Below are 25,961 nucleotides of genomic sequence, written 5' to 3'. Positions count from 1 at the left end.
GTTCAATGAACTTCAGAACTTTCAACGCGGCCCAACAGCCGCTCAGTCCGCGACAATATGTTTAAAACTAAAAATACAAATGAATGTGTGCATTTGATGTAATTTCAACATTTTTAAAGGACAATAAGTCTGTGGATTCTTTTTAATAACATTGTTATGCTGTTGCTTATAAATGATGAGTATTTCTCGTGGTAGTTCTGCTGATGGTCTAGTCTGGTTGATACGTGGTGAGTTTCTGCTTCATGCAGGCGTTGAGACTTTAAACGTGATCTTAGGTCTGAATGTTCTTTAGATGTGAGACAGACTGATCACATGCAGATACGGAGCCAAACACACACTCACACGCTACAGTGAATGACGGGCAGTGGGTTTTACGTATTTACAATCCCTGCGCGATTCACCTGCTGCCTGTCCCCACAACACCTCACCCCCACCCTCTGCTTTCTTCCTCTAACATCCCGTCCCCGCATCTGCGCACTCTTTCTCAGAGACGGGAGGGCGCAGTTTTAGGCACGGCAATTCACAGGTTTCCAGGTGGTACAAACTCTGTGAAATAATAGATAATAGTAAACTGATAGCGCTGGCGCAGATTTTTCTCTCTAAGCACCGCTACGACTGCGCGCTTCTGGCATCGCAGCGCCCGAGAAGGACTGGTCTAATGAAAAAAAAAGTATAATTAAAGATTTGTCTGCGAGCCACATGTGACCATCAAAAGAGCCATATATGGCTCGCGAGCCATAGGTTCCCGACCCCTGCCTTAGACCCTCCTTCACGGTAAGGAAAAACTCCTAAAAAAAACAAATTCCTGAAAAAAGGAAGAAACCTCAGGGGTGCCCACATGAAGGAGGGATCCTCCCCCAGGACGGACAGGTGATGTACCAGAACTCTTAGAGAAGAATTAATTTATCTAACGCTACAACTACATATTTAAAGTCCAGCAGACGAGCTTCATCCAGACGGAGTTGGGGGGACAGTCAGGGGCCCGAGTCGAGCCGGAGACAGGATCCACAGCCAGGTGTAGAAGCAGTAGTAGAGGCGAGCCAGAGACTTTTAATTAACACCCAGTAAAGTTGTTATGGATAAGTAATTAATGGAGGCAGAATGAGAATGAAAACTAAATGATTTTAAATTGGAGTAAAAAGGAACTGACTTTTCTAAGGATTGCCAAGGATTACTTTTAAAAACCTACCTCCAGTTAATTTTATTTTAAACTTCCCTTAAGCCAAAGGTCAAAGGTTACTTCTTACCTTATTCAGATTTTTTTTCCCAGAAATGTATTTTGCTGCTTTTACGGTGTCTTATTTGTGTTCAAAATATATCTTTCTTTTAAACCTTTAACCCTTCAAGTGCCAATGTATGTATGTTTGAAGAAAGACACAATACTTAAGGCGTGTTAGAAGCTGATGTTGAAAAATCAGCCGAATTCAAGAACTGAGTTTTGCGCCACCAACAGAAATTTGCTGGATTCTCTGTAAACATCGGCCATCATCTATTGTCGAAATTATCACCCCTAACAGGTCTTATTAAGTCAACTTTAGATGTGCTCTGGTGCCAACTGATCTTCAAATAGAAGAGAGATTTAGCTATTAAAATGTGAGTGTGTTTGCACTGACAGTTTCTACTGTGTGTAACCTCGCTGCAATTATATTCACCATGACAACCACACAGCCCTCACTGTGGGTTTGCTAAGACATGCCAGGCCTCAACAATGACTCAAAGTTTCGTAATGCATCTCTAATGGGAACAAAGCACAGGCTGAGCTTTCTAAATGCCATCTTGAAACACCGTTTTGGTGAAGTGTGAGGTTAATCACTGGGTATGTGTGGCAGGGCCTCAAATGGGGCTACTGCCCACCTCTACTATCCTGTGATGCGCACCGATGCCTCATCCATCGTCACCTTCCGGGATCCACGTGTCAGAAAAGGTACTTTCAGTCGGAAAAGTCTCGGAATGTCTTCTTGAAACGCCTGCTGCCTTGACTCCCCAAATGTCTGCACACCATCTTGGCAGAAACGGCGACTTCTTAAGAGGTAGGGAGATGAGACGGGGATTAAAGGGTAGGAGCCACCCAGAGTTTGCTAACTGTTGCCAAAGACCCAGAGGGGAGACAAGAGGAGGAGAAAAGGGAGGGAAGACAAGGCTGACTGCTCTAACACTCTTACACATATCATCATATCTGTATGATCAGTGGGGTGGAGGAGTAGGGAGGGCAGGTTGAAACCTTGGAGCGGAACTGACAGCTACACCTGTCCTCTTTCCTCCTCTGTCTCACTGTCTTGTTCGCTTTTGCCTGTCTCCCCTCTCCTGTGTCCTCAGGGTTAAGGTTGTTTATGTCTCCCTCCCCCATGTTCTGTCTCTGTCTCCCAATGCCCTTTGGTCCAGTATTCCTCCTGGTGTTTTCTTTCTCCTTCTCTTTTCCCCACATGGGTCCCTCCATCCTCCATGACTCCCCCCTGCCTCCCTGCCGCAGAGAGTCTCTCCTAATCCCTGGAAGTTTGGAACTAATGAACTAACTGCTGAGCCGCTGCCACGGAGCTTGGTCCCAAACTATACTGTACTTCACACTCGATTTCCTCTCCAGATGGCATAGTGGCGCGGCCGGCGCAACGGGGAGCACCTCTTGCACTCCGGAGCGAGCCTGCAAACACACACGAGACAGCCAAAGTACAAAAAACGAACACTTGCCTAATTGTGTTTATGTACACACTTAGACCTTCACAAACAACAACAACAAAAATGCACACAGACGCATAGCTTCAGATTGTTACAATTGAAATAACCAACTGTTCATCATTGTTGAAAAAAACTGTTATTTCACTTACTTATTCCAAGAAAATGTAGTGACTTTTGTTTATTCCTAAACTGCCACATCAAGTGTGCCACTTTTCTTTCGTGATAAGTTCAAAAGAAATCATCTCCCACAGATTTCAGCAGTTAAAAGGCAGAAACATTTTAGCCCTGGGTTTCTATTTAAATGGCAAGTATCTTTAAATATTTTTTTATATGTACTGATAAAGTCTCTCTAGTTTATCAGTTTTAGAAAATCTTTTAAAGACCCAATTCAATGAAAATTGTGTTCTTGGTGTTTCTAACATGTTCTTGAGGTATTTTTCTCATGATGGAGGACATATATTAGGAAAATTAAGTTTAAAATTGAATTTCGGAGTATTTAATTATTAAAATAGTTGTGAATCAGGAGCAGACGAACACCTAGTTTGAAAAAGATTGTATTAATTATGTCCAAAATATGCTGGGTGGGCCACACTCTCCCTGCTCCGCTCCGTTCTGATACACCCATTTGCAGACAAATCGATTCCTGTTTTCCTCGTCCGAGCTGGCATCTGGCTCAAAACTGTACGGCTGGATAGCTCCAATATTGCTCATCATTTGTTGCACCAGTAATGTTGGTTTGGGGTGTGAGGGGCTGTAAGTTAGCAGGAGAGCAAGTAAACAAAGAGCTCTGAGAAGAAGGGAGGTGGCGTTGCGCTGTGCAACTCAGAAGTTTGTATTAAATGAACTCCTGCTGCTCTGCTGAAACTATGTCCTAGAAAATTAATCTTATTTTAAAAATGTTTAGCTGAAAACTGCAGATTCATGATCAAAAAATCTCTGGGGACACTTTTATAATAGATCAAAACATGATTGGGGTTAGTATTTAATACTGATAGTTTTAAGGTAGTCCTAAATATTCCTTGAATACAAAAGTCAAAGGCCTTTTTAAATCATGTATGAAATATCGTCTCAAAACCTTAAAAAATAGAGCATTTTAAACTGAACCTCCAAACACTCAAGATGTGGATATTTTAGGTAAACCTTTAACAATGTCGCTTTTGTGGGGGACTGGTGGATCAAAAAGCAGATAGCAGACAGATGAAGGTAAAGACAGTTTCTTTTAAGACCAGAAGTCCTAATCAGGTGAAGAGACTGGACTGCGAATGAGCTGGCCGGCAGGAGAACAGGCTGCCTTGTATTTTCAGGAGCTGGAGATTAGGACTGGAGATGAAGACTGAAGACCAGGACTGGAACTGAGAGTCTTAGAAGCAAGGCAGACAGACTGGCAGGGATAAGACTGAACATTGGACGATCTGGCATGAGTATGGGAATGAGTTGGGCATCTATACTGTTAATAGTGTTAATGGGAACACGGGCTCCAGGTGAGTAGGAGGTGGGATCAGAGGAGGAGGCAATACAGCAACTCTCCATCCAACTCCAGCAGCAACAGAGAGACAGACGGACAGGAACAGACTGAGATTCTTACAGACCTTTTTTAGCTAACACTTCAGCTGCCTAGTGTATGATTTATCCAAGGATGTTTCAGTAGTTTTAAACTAGGGACATAGTGAGACGGAATACTCATTCCATATCTGCATTCCTGAGACAGAAATTAGACGGTTTTCCATTTATTTGTGTTTATTTTGACTCCCTGATGGTACAATTATTGTTTTAACTTTTTCTTTTGTTTAAGATAATATAAATGAATCAATCCAAAGGTCTACCGACACTATTTTTATTTTTCCTCATCACCAAGGGTGAAATTAGATTTTTGCCTAAGTCGGTACTATAACAAGTTTCGTCAACGTACATTTTGTAGTAGCAGTAAATGAAGATTAGGGGTGTAATGTTTAATTGATTAATTGATATATCAAACCAAATTGTTTTGTCTAAATCAAGTTTTTAATTGAATCAAATCAACCTATATTATTACACAATTGTTTTAAAAGGAAATAAATTGATGACATCGGTCTTGGAAAATACCATTTAGATTCAGACACGGTATGTGTCTAAAAACAACAAAGTGACATCACTGCGGACAACACACATGTGATGACAGCAAAAAATGATCATTCCATCGTTCCAGTCCAGTGTGCGGAAACACTTTGAATTTAGCAAAGACGTGTGACCGTACAATGTGGTAAAATGTTCTAATGAGGTTCCGTTTGGATTATTTGGATGTGGTAAAACAACAGTGGGCTGAATTTATGGAACTAAAATGTGAATGAATTTGACAGTAATCTTGTTTACTTGTTTGTTTGTACACATAATTATTTAAACTTTATTATCTTGAAGAAAGACAAGGAATCTAGAAAACGGTTCTGTATGGAATTATTTTTCTGCAGACTCTACACCCTTCCTTTGTAATATCAATAAGAGTGACATCCTTCCCGATTTTGCTTTATTTCCAGTGTCATTTTCTCTACTTTACGTTGTTTTTGTGTTGATGTAGTTTGTTGTTGTTACACCTGGTGCTCTCTCAGTCTCCCTCATACTCAGATCACATGCTGCTGATCCACCGAGACACTAAAATGGTGAGATAAAGTGCTGCCTGGTTCACAGTTTTAGTGGCATCAGCCTGCAGCTGCTTTTGAATAATTGTACAAGCAGTGAAGAGCGGCCACACAGCTGATCTTCCAGCCGATACAGCGTACCTCCCCCAGATCTCTTGCCGGTACGCAGTACCAACTCACTTTCATCCCTGCTCATCACTATACACAATAAACACAAATTTGGACAAGATAAACCTGCTTAATAGATACAAAATTTCTACAGGTGTTATGGAAGGTAATTCACCAGATATTCTAGTAAATTACTTTTCATTCTGCATGCATATTACTGCAGGAGAGCTTTTTGAGAAGGATAACACTTAAAGAGGAAAGGTTTTTCTATTTGGAGTTCAGAATTAGTTTGCAAACCCTTTTGGATATTCACATAACTGTACGTTGTGCTGTAAAAGAAATAGCATTACCCCAGAAAGCATTTATTTACTTACACGCTTAGCTCCATGGGTAAATACTTCTTCATATACACACTAGATCAGGGGTGCTCATTATGACGATCGCGATCGACGGGTCGATCTTCAAGGACATGGGAGGGAAGATCGCAGGCCAGCAAAGATAAATAACCAAAAAGTAAATTATATTTCTACAAGATCCGTCAGCGAATCAAAATCCTCACTGAGAAGTACATGACTTGATTGACATGCAGAACGGCCAATCAAACATCCTCTTATTTATACGTCACCACACATGTGTGTTTAAATACACCGAGCGCAAATTCTGTCTAGTCGCTACTTGCCCGCGGCACGTGTCCCCAGCAGAAGACCACTCCAGCCAGAGTGTTTATTGAGGCCGCGATCGCCCCGCGAGCCCACTTATGTAGCAGTGCTTTCCTGTAGCACACGCTTTAGAAATGCCATGCCTCCCCCATTGCACGGTATACTGCAGTTCATGAAATATGGTAGTCACTGCTTTCTGATTTTGTTATAAAATGCCTCATCTGTGAGTACAGAAGTGTCTCTTACTTAGTACACAAAGACCTGTGTACACACACACATATATATATATATATATATATATATATATATATATATATATATATATATATATATATATATATATATATATATATATATATATATATATATATATATATGCAGGTAGATCTTTAAGACATTGTTGTCTCAAAAGTAGCTCACATGTCAAAAAAGTGTGGGTACCCCCGCACTAGATGAACTGCGTCACAGTTGAGTTGTATACAAACCAAGACCCTAACCTTCAAGCAGACCATGTTTGCTTGTTTAGTTGTTCAGATGAGCTCCCACACCTGCCCAAACAAAGTAGACTATCCAAGAAAACAAACCCTGGTGTAGACCAAATAATTCTAGAGTTAATGTGTCCTTAGGTTACCTTCTTGGTAGACTCTTTTGGTTCTTGGAATCTGGGGGGATCTTTGCAGTGGATCAGGAGGAGTGAAAGGACTGGGACTCTCAAATCCTAGCATACAATTATCGACAATTTAATGATGTGTTTTTCAAATCTTAATATGAAGCTGCAGAACTCTTTCTCCTTTGTGTTCCTTCTCGGCTTTCCACATCAAAAAAGACTTTTAACCACTGGTCTTCTTCTTTTGTTACATATTTTTGCCTGAAGAATGTGTCCATCTCAAGTGCATGAAATTATAGTAGACTTCTACTTATGGCCAACTGTCAGATAACAGAGTTTTTCAGTTAAACCTACCCCCAGAGACCTGACAGAAAGCCTCGGTCAGACTGCCAAGACTCACAAGATGTGAAAACATGAGCTGCTCGACTAGAAAATAGACCCTATCTTACCCAGATCAAAGAAAACCTTTCCCTTTCAAAATCAAATATCTATTATAATAAAGAAAGTTTCTATTAACAATCTTTTGGGTGTGCTGTGGATGAACATGGGGTCAGTATAAAAAGAAAATGAGTGTTGTAGTTCTGTCACACTTTGTTAAAAATATTTAAACCCTTTCTTTGAGTGTTTTAGTATTCATGAAGATATGTTTGTTGATAATGTACATTATTACCCTAAATGGTTTCTTTCCGCAGGTTCTTGAATGCACATTTAGTGCATGGTGTTCACACTGGACGAGCAGGGAGGGGCTTCTTCTTCTTTTTCTGCTGTTTGCTAGCGCATGTCTGTCATCTACAGCAGGAAGAATCTTGGTGCAAAATGTTGAAGTACTGCAAATCTCACTTTTTAGCAAATCTCGCTTTAGGATCTTTCACAGCTCTATTCTGATACATGAAAGACTAGGGATCGTATAATTCCAGCCGGGCTCAAACCACAATTATTCGTTTCTTCGCCACGATCAATTTTGAAACAGTTGGCACTACTGTGACTTAAATACGTCACTACCATTTCCAAGTCACTGATTGGTCAAAGTTAGACTTGGTTTAACGTTCAATGGCCGTGTGTTTTGTACGTAGAGCCTAAAAACTGTCTTAAAAATGTGCTTAGCTAAGGGTGAATGCTATAGGTCTGAACGTGGAAGCCAAAAACGCACATTTACGCGCCTCTACGTAGACTTTTCATTAAAAGTGACCGCTTAAATGCACATTGCCGATGGTGTGGTGTAAAGGTAAACTTACTTTATTTATTTTTTTTAAGCAGATGTCAGATTCAAAGTAAAGATGTATTATTTGAGAATACACCTTTCCTGTGTTAAAATCCCTAAAATGGCTGGGATAGAGAAAGCAATAAACCTTAAGGGAAAGCCAGTGAAATCCATTTTAAGCATAATTAGTACACTAATCAAACATGGGGAAATGTAAGCTGTTTTTCCGCTGTAAGTTGACAGGCAAATTTCATGATTTACAAATTTCTCCATGACGATGCTGTGACTTATGTCTTGTTGTCAAGACCTGACAGGATCACATGTAATGCTGCCTGCTTTTCAGCTGACAGAGTGAAGGCCAGAATCTCCTTCTGCTATGTCTCTGTTATCAGGGTAGCCTGAATTACACAGCCGTCTCACTCCAGCTTTCTGGAGTGGAGCATGTCACTTGTCAGAACCTATCTGTGACAACTTGAAGCCTGCTACCACACGCACACAGACACACATGCACACACACAAACACACACACACAAAACCCATGACACGCTCACTGACGATGACATACAAACAAATATGCACACAGTCACACTTCAGGCAGGCAGCTTTCACTTGCAAGAGTCTACAGCTCATTTTAAATGGCATAGCAAGTTACACAGCGGGATGCAAAGTGACAGCTCCTAAAACATCAGGACGGCAGTCAGCAGTTTCAAGCAGCCTTATCTTATTCATTCTAAACATTAACTTACTTCCTCCCAGGCAGCTGGCTGTGTACAAGAAATAGCACATTTACAAGAGAAAGCCATGGCAGTTTTTTTTCTACTTCATTCCAAAGCATTTTTGTTTCTTAAATTTAAATGTGTTGTATAAAATATTTATTACTGCACTGAGCAGTGATGCAAATTGACACAGGGGACTGTGCAAGCGTGCATATCTTACCTTTTCAAAGGCAATTTGACGATGCTTGCTTTAAGTAGCTTGACAGGAGGGCTTGACATCCATGATCTGATGGAGAAGAGGAAGCTGGTCCTGCTGTGGACTGTACACAGATCAGCTTGGACGCTCCAGTCTGATGTGGTGTCTACAAGGCAGCAGCCATGCTGTGTCACATATACACAGCACTCTGTAGGATCCTGAGCGTCTACGCTGAGGCTGTGTCTTAAGAAGCTGCCCTCCTGGAAGGTCACCCTCTCTGCACTTGAAAAGCTTCTCGTGTGCATCTATGCGTTCTGTGCCTCTGTCTGCACGGCTGTCTGATTGCAAGCTTGCTTTCCCCCGTGTCAGCCACTAATGATGAGAATGATGGAGGGAATCAAAGAGTAGATGGAGCTGACGTCGAGGCAGACTCTCCGTGGGAGACCAGGTGATTGGGGAGGGGGCTTTGAAAAAACTTGTTGGATGGCTGTCCATTAATGCAAAATATCTTCCTTTCAAAAGGTTTTATTCAAGCTTGAAGTAGCAGAGCCTATAGTGGTCAAGGTGTTTGCCAGAATATTCTCTCTTTCTTAGAGCAGAAAAAGATGGAAGGGGGTATAACGCATCACCAACTTGTCATCTAAGTGAACATTTTACTGTCAAGAATTGAGCTGTAATGCTGCAAATGGCCAAAGCAATGCCACACTCTTTGTTTGGAGTAGAAGCTTGCATTACTCCTGTCTAATTGATATATGAATGTTCCAGAGCATGGTTTTTGATCATTTCTTGATCTCTGTTTATCTAGTTTGAGTAAGGATCAGTGTGACTCTGGCCACATGAAGCTGTCTGCAGTTCTCACAGATCAGTTTTCTCTTGAAACTATGAACTGCAGAGTGACGGACAGAATTTTATCCACCAAGTAGCAGTTTTATGAATGTTGAATTATGGCTGCATAAATCGCCCCACCCGTTTTAAGTTACCACAATACTGTTACAGGTCAGCCTTGGCTTGTAAGACCAGTATGAAGATGGAAAAAAGAGAGCAGAACTCAATTTTGAGTCAAAGATCACAGTGTGCTCTTCATGTAGTGTGACAATCCCCTCCTGTCTCATTCAGGGAGGCAAAACAGAGACCAAGATGACACACGGCAGTTCAGCCTGCACATGACCCCCATTAAATCCCAGCAAATCTTTGATATGTAGTTTGATACTGGATTTTATTGATACTGGACGAGTGTTTGCAATATCAAATGCAGTTCTGCATTCCATCAGATCAGAGCTTGTGCTGTTTAATCTTGTGACCCTTGAGGGGTTCCCACAAGATCTCCCGAACAAAATCTGACTCTGGCTTTACTCGTTTTTGCAAAAAAAGAAAAAAAAAAAGATTCTTTTATCTTGTGCTTCTTTGCGCGTTCATTTCTGTGCACACATTTGTGTTTGTGCTAGCTTCACACTATCGTGTTAACTGGATCTTATTTACACCATGAAGTCACAGTTCAGTGTTTTATCACATTGTGCATCAGTTGTGACATGTCAGCTGCAGTCTTTCATTTAAAAAACTGAATTATTTTTTAATTGCTCTGTTATCTTCATCTGATTTCTAATATTACTTGATTTTTTTATATGTTTTTGTCAAATATTTGCATTAGTAAAATGAGTCCAAGTCTGATGTTGGCCAGATACATTGAGAAACGTCAGATTTAAGTTGACAAGTCGTAAGCTACTGTTTCCTTGTGGTGCTTAACTCAGACCACATTTGTCTAACAGTCTTTAGGCCAACTTTTCTCCCCGTTTCATCCTGCCCTTTGTTTCTGCAGCTCCAGCATCTGGTTCTTGTGGAGCAGCATGTGCCTCTGTGTTATTGATAGATTTTTGTGTCCCCCCCACCATACTCATTTCGTTTGATCTGATGTTGGGAGAGAATGTTGAACTGTCTACTTGTGGGTTCTTTTGGCTAATAAAAATGAGTTGTTCTTGTGTGAAAATGGTTTACAGTAATCAAGTCTCTGGTCACAAGCCCAAGTCGGATGATAGTCTCGGAAACTCACTATAACCACAAAATCCACAGGTTTTTGCTCAAATTTGCGAACAACCAGACCAGTGGAAGGCCATTGTTTGTTTAAACTTTGTCTATGAGCCATAGACATCTTAATACGTCACATTTGATTGCCATATAGTTAATAATAACAAATTAGAAACAACATTTTTTTTTCTGTTTCTTAATTTATAAAAAAAGATCAAAATGTATCACAAGTCCAAGTCATTGCGAGTGTGACAGACTAAAGACTGGTTCTTTGTTCAGAAAAAGCAGAGACATTTGTTTGCGCTCTCGAGACAACTTTTTGTCTCGTCTGGCCAGGATGTTTCCTAGTTTGTTCTCTAGTTTATGGTAATCTTAAGTGGATATAAAAGATACAGATATTTATCAAAGAATAGATCTATTACTTTGAGCAGTATTGGTTTAAAACCACAGATACAAACAAGATTATGTTGGTAAGAGGTATAAATGATATCGGGAAGGAAAAAATCGGTTTCATGAAAAACTTTGTCAGTTTCTTTTCCTGCTGTGTCTACTGTCTTTGCCTTTTTATGTACATGTGACGCAGACAAAAAGACATCCAATCAAAACCTTGCTTCTACCAAGTCAAGTCAATTGCAACTGCTTGAAGGTGAACCACACTGAGGGATGTGTTAATGTACACTAAACATATAACCCTTTTTTTCAAAAGCACCTCAAGAATACCCTAATGAATTAATATGACACACTTTTTTTAAACCACGAAGAACCTAAAGACCCAAAATGTAAGAAAAGCAAGGAAAAAAAAGATTCTCTGTTAAAAGGCATTTTCATTCATATTTTAAATATCTAGATGGTATCCATTTAAGTATCTAAAGTTAGTGGTTTATATATCGATTTGTGGACCATTTATATCTAGATGTGTATTGAATCACGTCAGAAGGAAAGACACACAGTCCTTTTTGCATAAACTAAAATGTAGCAAAAATGTAACAATTCAGGTTATATACAGTCAGGACCATAAATATTTGGACAGAGACACATTCTTTCTAATTTAGTTTCTGTACATTACCACAGTGAATTTTAAATGAAACAACTCAGATGCCATTGAAGTGCAGACTTTCAGCTTTTATTCCATTGGTTGAACAAAAAGTTTGCATAACAATGTGAAAAACGAAAACATTTTTTAAACACAATCCATTTATTTAATGGGCTTGTAAGTAATTGGGCAAATGAAATAACTGAAAACAAAATGGTGATTACTAATATTTGGTTGAAAACCCTTTGTACGCAATGACAGCCTGAAGTCTTGATGCTGGGTTTTCTCCCTCTGAATGCTCTGCCAGGCCTTTACTGCAGCGGCTTTCAGTTGCTGTTTGTTTGTGGGCCTTTCTGTCTGAAGTTTAGTCTTCAACAATTAAAATGCATGCCCAAGATGGAATCATAGACAACTGGCTGAAAGTGAACCACACTGAGGTGTGAAATAGCAAATCTCACAATTTAGGTAGTATAAAAATGTACACAACTACATTGTTTTTTTTTGTTTTTTTATATCTAATAAATGTTCTTGAATACAAAAGAAAGCAAAGTTATTCTGAAGATGTGTGGAGAAACTAACTGCAAAACCTAAATAAAAAAGATGTGAGAAATAAATGATCTAATTTTCTTTTAATAGCACTGGGAGAGTGCTATTAAAAGACTCTTCTGGACACTTCTGCACGCATTCCACTTTATGGAGTTTAATTTTGCCTCCGCATGAATTAATGTCATTTCTCTCAATTTTTAGCTAAATTGTTCCAGTTGAATTGAATTAAACACAAAAGAGCCACCGATTTCTAAATAAGTGACATTTCACTGCATTTTTAGTTAGAAAGATGGATGCTCTGTTTAAAATAACGTTTGTTTTTGTCTTTGGGTCCCTTAGGTCAGTTCCTCTGACATTTATAAGAAAAAAATCTAAAACTAATAGATATGCCTCCAAAAATGTTTTCGAAACAGATGCTGGTTTAATTTTTTTTTTTTTTTTTGAGGATAGCACTAAGGCTACGTTCATACTGCAGGGCTTAATGCTCAATTCAGATTTTTTGAAAAAGTTCGATTTTTTTGCAAGGCCATTCACATTTCCAATTAAATGCGAACTTTTGTGATCTCCTGTGTGACCGTGAAATGACCCAGAAGTGACCCCCATGCGCAGAAGAGGACTCAACGGGGAAAAACGTCACTCATTGTTTGCGGAAGTAGCTAACGTTAACAATGGATGTCAACAACAGTGTTGTCAACAGCGGAATGAGCGGGGTAGTGAACCCAGAAGGAGGATCCGCCTTCAGCCCTGGAGAAGGTCTCCCCCACGCATCTGACCACGGTCGGAAAGGTAAAAAAGTCATTGTGGGAAAGGTTCAACACCACGCTCGGCCATTTCGCTGGAAATTTTTTCAAAAACCGCCCGGTTGCGATAAGAACCCTTGAGTTTGGCCTGAATATAGCTGTCACCCCAAATATGGATCAAATTGGTGACCTAGCTTCCCTTCCACTGGTCTCAGCAGCATCGTCCGCCATGGTTGATGTTTATGTTCTCGTTCCCGCCTACTTCAACGCAGAATGATGACGTTTGTAGCGTATCAATGACGTACAGGTCGGACACATGTGGCCTGGCCGTTCAAACGGAGGTCGGATTTCAAAAGATCGGATACGTATCGGATTCAGGACCACATACCCAAGTGGCCTGGGTCACATTTGAAAAGATAGGATCTGTGTCGTTCAGACTGTCATGAAAAGATCAGATACAGGTCGCATAGGAACAAAAATATCGGAATTGGGTCGTGTCAGCCTGCAGTGTGAACGTAGCCTAAGTTTCTTGTTGATGAAGATTCGTATTCATTTAGGTGATGTCTTGAAGTTGAGTCATGGCATCTGGATTCAAGACACAAGTCAATAAGTCTAGATGTCACAACTAAACTTCCATGTCTTGAATTTTTTTTTTTTTTTACTTTTGCTGGAACTCTGAGTTTCTGTTTCTTTAGCATTTAAAAGAACCAGATTACGCAATTTAAGTATTTGGTCACAATGTTTTTTAACAGCTGACATTAAAGGGGTTTGATCCATATCCCATATATAAAAAACCTTGGAACAGACACAAACTCGCTTGTAATATTATATTTCTTGCGAACAGTTTTAAGAAAAGGGTATGAAGGCGTTTATTTAAACTGTTACTCTTAAACACCTTTTTCTTAGACAAGTGTGGCAAAATGGAGGGTTAGAGAGGAATCCCAAGCCCCAGATTGATCTTGATCTTCATACGTCATATCTTTTACAAAACTTTAAATAAACTGTATTAACAATATTTTAAATAACTTCATTCAGACTTGAAGCAGACTTAAACGTTTCTATCTTTTTTTGCCAAATGGATGTAATACCACTTTGATCACATATTTTATTTTTCTTCAGAACGCAGCGATTATTCTTAGAATCGTGCTTCGTGGCCATCATGTTTATAAAAGGGCATTTCTATTAAGGAAATTGGACTTTTATAAGACATCCCTTGTCAGTTTTTTCAATTAAACTTTGAGAAACGAGTGATCAGTGAGTGTATTTTTATATTCACACACAAACCATCAGTTAAATTACCTGGGAGTAACCATAATTGCTTTAGAATTGAATATAAGAAGTTCCCACTGATAAAACAATTGTACATTAATATTACTTCCTCAGGATGTCATGCTAGTCAATGCATCGGATCAAAGGTTTTTATTTCACGCCTGTGTTTTGTGCTTCTGTTTTGTAGGTGGAGGCCAGGGAAACCATATCTCGGATTTTGCCGGAGTTGAACCTCGGCCGGACGGAGAAGTGCGTGAGGGTGAACTCGGTTTCCAGTGGTCTAGCTGAAGCGGATCTACAGGTTATTCTGCAGGGAAGAGTTCTTCCTCCTGCTGTCATGTTACCTAAGGTGGAGGACACTCAGGAGGTCCAGTGGGTGCGTCAAAGACCCTTCTCCATCTCACAACCACTGAACAGCTTGGGATAAGACTGAAGCTTAATGAAGCCACCAGTAAACTCACAGTTAGCTACTATGAACATATGTTTTAAGGGAAAAACGGACTTACATAGCCAGTTAAATCAAAACTAGTTAAAACTACAGTGTGGAAATAGTTACTTGTTCCTATGTAATTTTGTAGGTTTACTGATCTACAAAAGTACTACGACTCTAAAAAGTTTTTTTTTACATTTTTTTTATATTTACAGAATATTAACCCAATATAAAGAAGTTGCATGTGGTTAAAAATACTATTAATGAAGTTGCTTTTCAACAAGTTAAAGATGTTTTTAGTTCCAAAACAAAACATGAATACCAGGATTACCAGGTTTCTAAACATCTTAGCTGCGATTATTGTCTTTTTTTAATTTTTATTTTCTTTAAGGTTGTGAGTGTGACAGTCCCTTTCGGGGTCATGGGTTGCTGGAGGCTATCCCAGCAACTTTTAGGCAAAAGTGGGCTATATCCTGAACATGTTGCCAGATTGATGCAGGGCCACACACACTCACATGCACACCTATGGACAATTTGGAGTGATCAGTAACCTATGAAGCATGTTTTTGGACTGTGGGAGGTTCAAGTTTAAGGTTCAAGATGTGCAGAGCAGTCAGGATCTGTGACCCTTAATGGGCAAGGTCATGATTAAAGGCTATCAGGACTCATTTTCAATGTCCTGGGGCCTCATTTATAAATCTTTGCGTAGGATTTGCGTCAGAAGTGGCGTACGGATGAAACATAGGACGTGCGTACGCACAGAAATATTCGGATTTATAAAACCGTGCGCACGCACATCCTACGCATCTTTCCCTTAATAAATCACAACCAATTCTAAATGCTGCGCAGCTTTTGCGGCCTCATGACGCGCCCATAGTTGCCCATAAATAGTCCGTGAAACGCCCACAAATGAATATTCATTGATTGCAAAACCATGGCACACACCGAGAGGAAATGAAAAAAACGTAACTTCACTCAATGTGAAGTAGAATTTATCGTTGGCGAGGTGGAAAAGAGGAGAAAAGTGTTGTTTGGAGGGCACAGTGTGGGCATTACTAATGCCAAAAAGCCACGTGAGTGGCAGACGCCGTTAATGCTGTAGCCTCACAACCTCGGACTGTGGTTAAATAAAAAAGAAATGGTCGGACATCAAAGTCGAGGCAAAAAAACGTCTAGCGATGCATCGCCAGAGTGTCTCTGCCACGGGGGGGGGGTACACCGGAGCTGACCCCTCTTGTTGAGAGACAAGCGGCAAGAATTGGGGAATCCCTTAGTGGAGTGGTGACTGAGGCGCAGGGGGACGCCGACGCACCAGATGCACCGGGTGACACACCCCCAAAAGCCCGCAGAGCTCCAACAGGACGGCTCGAAGAAGTCGGAACCGGCTCATAAGCCAGTCGTCCTCGTTTGCCAGCACATCTTCTTGCTGTCTAAGGATGCGTTCACTCCGAATTCTTCCATTTGCCACATCTTCTAAGAGCGCAAGATCAGCCATTGTGCGTCATTACGCATTGTGATGGGGCATTTTATTTCCCTCCATTTAATCGCTACAGATGTTGGTAATAATCGACGTGGAAAAGGGAAATTGTTCAGCGCAAATGTAATTTCTTGTTGCTTTCTGAATGGTTGAGACATACGCCATACATTGTTTTATCAAAAATAAAACAAACTAAAGGCATATGCATGAATACCAAAATTCTGTAGCTTATGAAGACATGTTTTACTATGTAAACAACTTTCCCTAGTGGACAATTAATGCATCTCTCTCTATCTATCCATCTGTCTGTCTGATTGCACCTATATCTGCTCCGCCAGACGGACACACTGACGAGAATATCAGTTTTGTACATTATTTCGTTCTGTTAACTATATTATTTATGAGGATGAATTGCACAACATGCCAATATTGCAGAACATATTTCACTTTTCTTTTTTCAAATAAGTGTTCATTTGAATTTCTGTTGTAATTTTCGTTTGATTTTTTTTATTTGTTTCACTGCTGATCGATCAAACAGGTGTTCGTGTAGCTGTTAATTGTAAGACTTGCTTTGTGAAGTCTTCATGTTATTTATGAGAGGCAGTATTGTCATTTTCACTTTCACGTGTTTCTTCCATCTGCCGACGGTGTCGCCGTTTCTCATTTCACCCGTTTTTGTGCGAACGCCTGGGTCAGAGCTTGCGTGAAGAACCGCACATTTTCCCGTCAAGTTTGCTTTTTATAAATCTCAACTATTGCGTAGAGAGTGGCGTACGCCTTCTTTTGTGCGTACGCAACGTTTATAAATGAGATGGCACATTCTCCCAAGATTTTAAAGGCCCTGAAACAGATTGGCAAACCATTTAGGGCACATGTGTCAAACTCAAGGCCCGGGGGCCAAATGTGGCCCTCCATGTTATTTAATGTGGCCCGGGAGAGCATAAAAGTTTTTAATTTCTTAGAATAAAGAATAAAAATTGGTGTGTGTTTATTCATATCTAGAGGGGATCAGACTTGAAATATCGGATTGGGCAACTAAACATTAGGACTTAAACACTGTCCATATAACCTAACCTGACAGAATTAAATGTAAAAGGATTTATGCTAGAGCAACAAACAAACATGTTTTCTATGCAACTGGAATTGTCACTTTAAAAAGTTATGACACATAAATAAATGAGTTATTTAACATGAAGGAGTAGTTACATTTATTTTTCACTACATTTAGTTACATATATAAGTTATATCTGGCCCTTTGAGGACAACCACTATGTTGATGTGGCCCTCTGTGAAAATGAGTTTGACACCCCGGATTTAGGGTGTACTTCGTCCAACAGTAGCTCACATAGGCTCCAACAAACCTGGGAGGGATTCAGCAGGTTTGAAACATGGATGGATGAAAGATTTTAGAGTACAAAGTCTTAAGCACCGGCCCTTCGCCACAATAAAGTTGCCATGTCCCTTTAGTTAAAAGCTCCCAAAGCATAATGTTTCCTCCTCTGTGCTTCCCTATTGGGATGATGTCTTTAGGGTTATGGTCCACCTCCAAACATGGGGAGATGAGTTGACACCAACAAGTCCATTTTGGTTTAATTTGCAGAGAAGCATCTTTTCCCCAGAGACATTTATTTTGCAAACAGACTTGAAGAACATGGTCCCTACCAGCAGCGTAGGGTCTCATTTCAAGGCAGCAAATGATGTTACTAAGGGTTTGTTTAGTGAGTTTGATCCCGACTGCACTGAGATCCTGATTCTTTACCTTTGCACTAATCATTCTTACCCAGTCAGGTTGAATTTTGCATGTAGCCCCAGGCTAAAGTGACTAATGATTGGTTTTTATTTTCATTTGAAAACAGTTGTTCTAATAGTTGTCTTCTTCTCATCAAACCTTTTGCTAAAGTTCTACAGATCTACTTTCTTTCTTTGACGTTTTTTCTGCAGAATTACTTAAGAACAATTTGTTTATAAATCACAGACGCCTATTTTCTTTTAAACATCTATACCGATGACGACACTTGGATGAGTGGTGAAACCTTTCAAGGAAGGATTTTTTTAGCTTTATGTCTTCAAATGAGAAGAAAAGAAGTTTGTTCTGTAAACCTGGGAGCGTAATATGCGATAACACTGATAGACACATCTAAGGCACACCTCTCCTAATATTTTTAATGATCTATTTAAACCCTTTCGCAATTAATCTGCTTTTCATAATAATATTTCCCTTTATAAAAGAAGAAGACAAAGACAGTTTTCATCCAATAAAAACAAAAAATATTTGACCATTTTCAAGTAAAATGCAAGTTAAATACAGTAAAAATGCAAACTAATATAAGGCAGGTTGCTGAAAAATGAACTAAAAGCTTCTCTGAGTAAGATTGTCTTTAGAAACTTTAGTATGAAAGGCATTAAAAAAAATGTTATTTTTGGTTTTAGACCTAACCTAAATCTTTACATTTTAGCTATAATTTTACAAAAATCCAACTTTGCATAAAATGTAGCAATTTTCAAAATTTCCTAATGTACAGATGCCTTCATGCCTTGTCACTTCCTTTTTTTCTTTATAAAAGATTGTTTCACCAAATTGATCTTTCGACTAATGGCTCCTTTTTGATTTTTTTTTTGGAACGGGGGCTGGCCGTGCCTTTGGCTTTCTATAAAGGGGTTCTGCACGGATGTCAAGTCCCAAAAGGTCAAGAGACAGTGGCATCATTAATGCAGAGCATTCTGATTAGCTCCATATGCTCCCCTTACCTGTGAAGACCTTCTCTTCTTGTTGGGGTAAAAGCAATTTCAAATACATTTAAATTTTAGTTCAAATAAATTGTTTAAAAAACCAGCTAGAGCTGATGTTCCTCTCTTTTTATGCATGTGCTTTTACAAGCTAATATATCCTAAAAGCTTTAATTAAATCAGTAGTGAAAGGCATGTGTGAGGCTGTGAGTGCAGTGTTAATAAGTGCGCACACACACACACACACACACACACACACACAAACATAGATATGTACAAATGCATGGTTCTGGGGCAGGAGCAGGAAGTTTTTAACTAGTGGTTTTAATTAGAACACGTCTATTTCCTGCTGCCCTTTCTTTCTCCCAAGTATAATTGCTGACAGGTGTTCACAAATTCCCCCTCCCTTCCAGCTTTTCAACCTTGCTTGTTTTGCCTTCCCATTTAAAAAAGTCACTGGACTGTTGAAACACTCATTACGACATCGTTACGTTTGTGTTGGAGGGAAATTTGTCTGGATTATTTTCATAAAAGGGATTACTTTTATTGTACTTTGAGAGTAAAACTTGGTTATAAAGTTATCTAAGTTGTTATTTACTTTAGTAACCAACTCTAATTCAGCTTTCACATGGGTTTTATTGTGTTTCTGCATATGCAGGTGGATTGAAACGTTCTCTTTTCTTCTCTCTGCCTCCAAACTTCTTAAGCTTCTCTACTATGCTCGTCACACTGCAAAGAGAGTTAGCTTAAAAATAGGAAAAATCAAAGGAAAGTAGCGAAATCATCTGTCATTTTTACTCAACAAGAAATCGGACAAATAAAACATTTAATCTAGAAACGAAGTTTCAAAAAAGCTTTAAAAAAATAACTTTAAAAGGTTAACTATTTGATAGAATTGTTCTACAGCCTACTTATAAGGTTTTTTGTTGCTAGTTCTAAGCAAATGGTTTGCATTTTTTGAGTTTTCATACCTAATTGTAGTTCATTTTGATTAGTGACAAAAACTAGTGTAATAAGCGGAAATTTTAGAACAAAATGAGAATACCATCTTAGTAGAATCCTCATAACATCTAAATTTCACATTTGTTCTTAGAACATAAAACTTTTTCTTTCCAAAATAATGACAATAAATGCAAGTCTAACTTTATTTATGTGACTTTGAAATAACATCCTTACAATTGAACCAAAACTATTACAGTAAAATTGAGTTTATGAGTCTTAAATTGAGTTTTTCTATTGTCAAGAGTTTGAAACAAAATGTTTTCGACTCATTTGAATAAAAATGTCCATATTTCTAGATCCTAGGTCTTAATGAGACAAAACATTCTCAACTGTTGAATTTGGGAAAAGCCTGGAAAGGTGTAGAGCAAAGAGAAGTTAAAACAACTTAAAACCCGTTAAAAATATAAATATACCTCTTGAATATGTAAAAACAAGGTTTTTAAATCTTTGCAAGTATCAAATAGTTTGCAGACGTGTGTCTGATTCTCCCCACTCTTGTCAGACGGGGTAGTAAATCCCTCACTTGTTTATTTTTCCACTTATTTTATTGATTTTGGCACAAGAACCTTCAGACTGATTTGTCACTCTAAGATGGACTTGCTTGTTTCTCTTTGTGCGCAGACCTTTTGCCGTGTCTTTTCTGCTCTCCTCCAGCCCTTGTGTGACTGACAGGCCTTATTGGGCTGTAACAGGCGTAACTCCCTCCTTTGTCTGGGGACAATTGTCACACAGATTCGGAGCCGTGTGCATTCTTTGTCCGTCGCACTATTTGGTGTGCGCTGGGACAAAAAGAATCGCACCCTGTCCCGCTCCTCCTCCTCTACTCCTCCTACTATCCCCTCCCCTCATCCCTTTCGCTGCTTCCCCTCTGTGAAATGAACACTTCAGCAGGCCGGAAACATTTAATCTGGCCCCCTTTTGAAGAAAATTAATTGAAACTTGTCCCACTCCAGCCTCATTTTCTGAAGCTCCATCTCTCCCTCCTTCTCTTTTCATGATTTGGAGACAAAATTGTCAGAGGCCTTGTTTGTAGGGTGGCGGTGAATGGTGAAAAGTGGCGTTTTATTATTATTTTTTTATTTCCTTCTTTTTACTCTTTTCATCAATTCACGGGCAAACAACGCCTTGAAGGGGCATAGCTTTTAGAGCTAATGGTTTCTGTGTGTGTCTGAGTAACAGGCACTAGATTACCTCTTTAGCAGCGTAAATAAGAGCCTCAAAGTGTATAATAGCTGAAGATGAGAGTCCCACAAAAGGACCGAAATGTAATCATTGGGGACGCCGCGTCTTTTCCTGCACTACAATCGGAAGCTCATCCAGCCTTGTAGAGGTTTGGGGGATCCCCACAACGGGCCGTATCGCTCTAGTTTCCTCTGTCACAGAATTAGGTTTATCTACACCCACTTTTCACACTGCCTCTCAGACTCCCACACCCATTTCTGTGTTGGCGAAGACAAGTAGGGAGGGGGGCATATTATGCTAAGCCCCCAGCGATAGTTTTTATGTTGCCATAGCAGCCTTACTCCCACAGGGTTGTGACCTCAGATGATTACAGTACAAAGCCTATTGGGTCTTGAAAACCTCTTTGAAGATGAAAAGTCTTTGATGGTTTGTATTTATGCAAATCTCTCAGATATTATTTATCCAACTGCGATTGAATAGAGAGATGATTAAAATTGGCCCTATTTTTGAAATCCTTCAATGGAGGCCCACTCTTTCAGAGTGGTGAGTGCAGGCGCACGGGCTCACTTTGGGTTGTACCTGATGTTATTTATAACCATCTTTTTTTTCCTCCCCTCTTGTGACACACAAGGATAAAAAAGAGGAAGAAGGGGAGTGTGGAGACAGACATTTTTACTTTGAGCATTTGCACTCTTTTCTCTTTTCTCTTTTTCCTTCTCTTTTAGTCTGGCTTTGAAAGGAAATATCTGACCGTGGGGGCTTTTGTGTGTTTCCAGATGATAGATTTAGGAATTTGGGCTTTCCCACTGGCAGTCCAAGGCTAGCTGTGAGCTGGTCTGTTGGAAAAAATTGGAAAAAGCTTTGGTCTTCAAACAACTGAACTTGGTTTTCTAAAGCCTTACTTAGGTGAGCTTGCATATTAGCAGAAGTTGTGTCGAATAGAGGGCTCACAAAAGTGTCATATCACACTGGAGTGTTGCTCACGTCTCTCTGTTCCCTGCAGTAGAGGAGGAATGCAAAACAGAATAATGCACCTGCTTGTTTCCTTTCTCTTTTCTTTATAGTACTGCATGAATTCCTGCATCTTCTTGCTTTCTCAAGGGAGTTCAAAGAAGGAAGAATGAAACATGGAATGTAAAATATTTGTGTTGACCTCTTTCCGTTTGCTTTCTTGTTCTGGCCCTCTCTGCGCTTCACGAAGGACTTAACTGGTAGCAGCGCAGCTAATAAAGTTGTCAACATTTGATTAAAAACCCCATAACTGAAGCTGCACGTTCTTTAGCTGAGGTCTTTTTTGTTTTACATAATCAGCAAAATCTAACTGACCATGTAGTTTTATGCATCCAAAAATAAAATGATGATTTTTTTTTTAATCTGATTTAATTTAAACCAATTAAATTTGATAGAAAAAAAATACTTGAACTTAGTTCAAGACATACCTGCAGTTTCTCAAGGTGTTTGTACAAAACCTTAGAACCAAATCAGCTTGTTGTCTTTCCAAGAGGTTTAACACTTTGTCAACACACCAACAGTAGTTTTTGCTAATGACTGTTGTCTGAGCTGGTCCTCGTGTGCTCAGTTTGTTGACAGGTTTCTGCACCACTTGAAAGGACGGGAGCTGACGGAGCCCATCCGCCTGGTCACCTTTGTGGAAACCGCTGTGGGCCTGCTTAATTTAAGGGTAAATTGAACCTCCCCACATACACACTCAAGAAGAACAACAAAAACTAGAAATGCACACGTAAGATGTTTTTCTGTTTGTCTTTTGTTAGTGCGCAGACACACTCCCTTTTCAAGTTGACGCCCCTGTCCTCTGTCTCTGTTCAGACAAGCTGCCATTTTTAATTATTACTGTGTTAGGATCCCAGTCGTGAAAAAGTTCTTGATCATAGTCTGGCCAACATTAAAGCCATTTCAGTCGTGTCGCTGTGTGACCTTCGCCTTCGTGGGGATAAAGGAAGGGTTTGGGGCATTTGGGGAGAAACCAGCTGGCCATCCTCCTCTCACATTGTTTTTCACTTCCTCTGTCTAATTCTGCTACTGTGTTTGTGCTTATGAGTGTGTACATGTGTGTTGTGATGGCAGGGGGTGCTTCTGTGTGCTTTCTTGAGCACACCCTGTATTTTTGCCCAGACTGAACCCCAGGTTACAAATATAGAAAAAAAAAAAGAAGAAAACATCAGCGTGGCACAGCTAGTGGTGATATTAATTTGAAGGTCAACAAAAGCAGGAAAAACATTCGTTGCCACTGAAGAGTTTTTTTTCTTTACTTGATAATTGTAGATGCAGCTCTGAGCTTCTGCTGTTTGAAATGTTTCTGTGACCAAGTTGCAATTATTAATGTTTACACCATTTTATGTAAAATACCAGATTTTTCCGTAGGTAGTTTAGTTTTTAAGCTCTTGTTGCAATTAGTAATAAAATATATATCACATTTTCTGCAAAAGAACGCTCCGTCTATGAATGGTCTATTTTCCAACTTTTGTCATATAAAGATAGCCATGAGTCAGTCAGATTTTATCATCACAGTAATTCTAGAACTTATCTGTAACATGCTACAAGTTAGTCACGTTAGAGGCTGTTCACAATACCCAACCTTCTTTGGAGCACTTAAAAAAACAGACCGATTCACTAAAACAAACGTTGCTGTGACTACGCTAACTCCCAACCTTGTTGGTAACACATAAAAAAACACAGCACGACACTGCTATGCATTAGCCGCCTTAGCGTATTTACAAAAACACACAACCTTGTTTGCAACTTGAAAAAACCAGACTGACATTTTGACAGAGCGGTGTGTACTTCTCTCAAAATTGCTTTGACATCACAACCAGAATTAATCCATAAATAAGGGATTCAGAATTATAGGGTGTACTGTCTTTTTTTAATTTTTTTTATTAAGGCTTTTAAGTGCACCTTACAGTACAGAAAATACGATATTAACCTGCAGAAGATAAGATAAGTCTTACATCTTAAAAAATATGCACTAAAATTTATTACATGTATTGTTATAGAAGAAAAAACAATAGAAGGAAACCTAATAAAATATTTGTTTACCTAAACTTTTGCATACGAAATGTGACATTTTGAAAAAACTATTAACCCCCCAAAATGTAATGTTTTGATATTTTTAAGAAAAATACCATCACAGATTTGGAAGTAATAATTTTTACGACCACAGACATCTGTGGATTCAAACATATTGCTCTGTTCCGTTTGAGTTCTGTGCACCGCTTTCACGCTAATGCACACATTATTTCTCCAGGCTGTGTGTGAGGAATTTCGGCAACTTGCCCCCCAGGCTGGACTTCATCATGATGGTGTGGTGTTTGGCTCAGACGACTTCTGCGCCAGCATCGGTACCTGCTCCAGATGTAGCTTCAAGCTTTTTACCTTTTAATAACTTTGTTTCTGGTCTTTGGCAAAGAATGTTAGAGGTGATACATTTCCTATATGCCAATTCAGAAGCTTTCTCAGAGATCTCTAATGTTGGACTGGAGAACAAAAACTGTTTAAAAACAATTCATAAGACATGGTGGTTAAAAATCCCAGCTGAAGATTGAGAGAGGAGTGGAAAATAAAAAAAAGGTTTACTCTATTCAAAAAGCAAGTTTTTTTCCCACTTTTAAGGAAAAGAAAAAGGGTTTACAAAACTGCAAACTTTCAGGTTTCTATTGCAAAACCATCATTTTCTTTAGGTGCCACACGGACAAGAGATGCCAAAGAGCTCCTGTACGCGAGACAGAAGGTGGTTGTGACGACCAAAGCATTTGGGCTGCAGGCCATCGACCTGGTTTACATTGACTACAAAGATGTGGAGGGACTGAGGCAACAGGCCAGAGAAGGAGCTCTTATGGGTTTCACAGGTAAAGATTCTGTTCTTTTTCTTAGTTCTTAAAAAATCTTCAGAAGCATTAATGAGTTTTTGCTCTTCTTTTCTTAAAAAAAAAGGTCATGACTGTCTTGGAATGTGGAAAATAAAAGTAACCCCTGGAAAGTTGCAGAAAATGTTCAGAACTTCAGGCCCACTCTGATGAAAATTGTGTTTTTGGGTGTTTATAACATGTTCTGATGATGGAGGGCATATTTGTTTATTCAAATTGTTGTGAGTCAGGAACAAATGAAAACATGCTGTTTAAAAAAGATTGTATTTGCGACGTATAAAAAAGCCTTCTGCTCCGCTCCATTCTGATGCAGACAAATAGATCCGTGTACGTCTTTGTTTTCCTCGTTTGAGCTGTCATCTGGCTCAAAACTGTACGGCTGATAGCTCCAATATTGCTCGTCATTTTTGTTCTATCGGTAATGTTAGGCTGGGGGTGTGTGCAGCTGAAAGTTAGCTGGAGTGCGTGTAAACAGATGGATGATAGGAAGTGTTGGTAGGCTTACTCTGCACCAACCGTCCCGTCCAAAACTCAAAGGTGAATTTCTAATGAGCTACTGCTGCCCTGCCATGTCCAACACTGTTTTTTCTTTTAATTATGGCTAAAAACGGCATCATGATAATTAAAAGACCTCTGGAAATGCTTTTATAATAAATCAAAAGATGATTGGAGTGGGACTTTAGACATGATGTTGAGATTTCTGAATTGTGATTTGTGATTTCAAACTGATGTAATCAATATATCTGATCTTAAAGTCCCACTCCGATTATCTTTTGATCTATTTTTAAAGTGTTCCCAGTGGTCTTTTAATTTTGATTTGGCAGAATAAAAAAAGTCATTTTCTAGGACATAGTTTCTGCAGAGCGGCAGTAGTTTA

The 25,961-nt window shown here is 39.4% G+C and overlaps 1 protein-coding gene across 1 annotated transcript in view; it reads left to right on the top strand.

The window, feature by feature from the left end:
• The window catches only part of clybl (citrate lyase beta like), a 63,822-nt gene that overhangs the window by 32,376 nt on the left and 5,485 nt on the right, over positions 1-25,961 (top strand). Inside the window, exons 3-6 of the mRNA XM_004081449.5 lie at positions 14,570-14,758; positions 22,780-22,881; positions 24,466-24,559; positions 24,899-25,066. Of these exons, the coding sequence (XP_004081497.2) occupies positions 14,570-14,758; positions 22,780-22,881; positions 24,466-24,559; positions 24,899-25,066 (553 nt within the window). The remainder of the gene's footprint in view (positions 1-14,569; positions 14,759-22,779; positions 22,882-24,465; positions 24,560-24,898; positions 25,067-25,961) is intronic.

This window comes from Oryzias latipes, chromosome 21, assembly GCF_053564925.1.
Source record: "Oryzias latipes strain Hd-rR chromosome 21, Olatipes_Hd-rR_3.1".
Taxonomy (NCBI): domain Eukaryota; kingdom Metazoa; phylum Chordata; class Actinopteri; order Beloniformes; family Adrianichthyidae; genus Oryzias; species Oryzias latipes.
The sequence above is the reverse complement of the archived record's forward strand: the minus strand, read 5'-3'. Positions and strand labels throughout refer to the sequence as shown.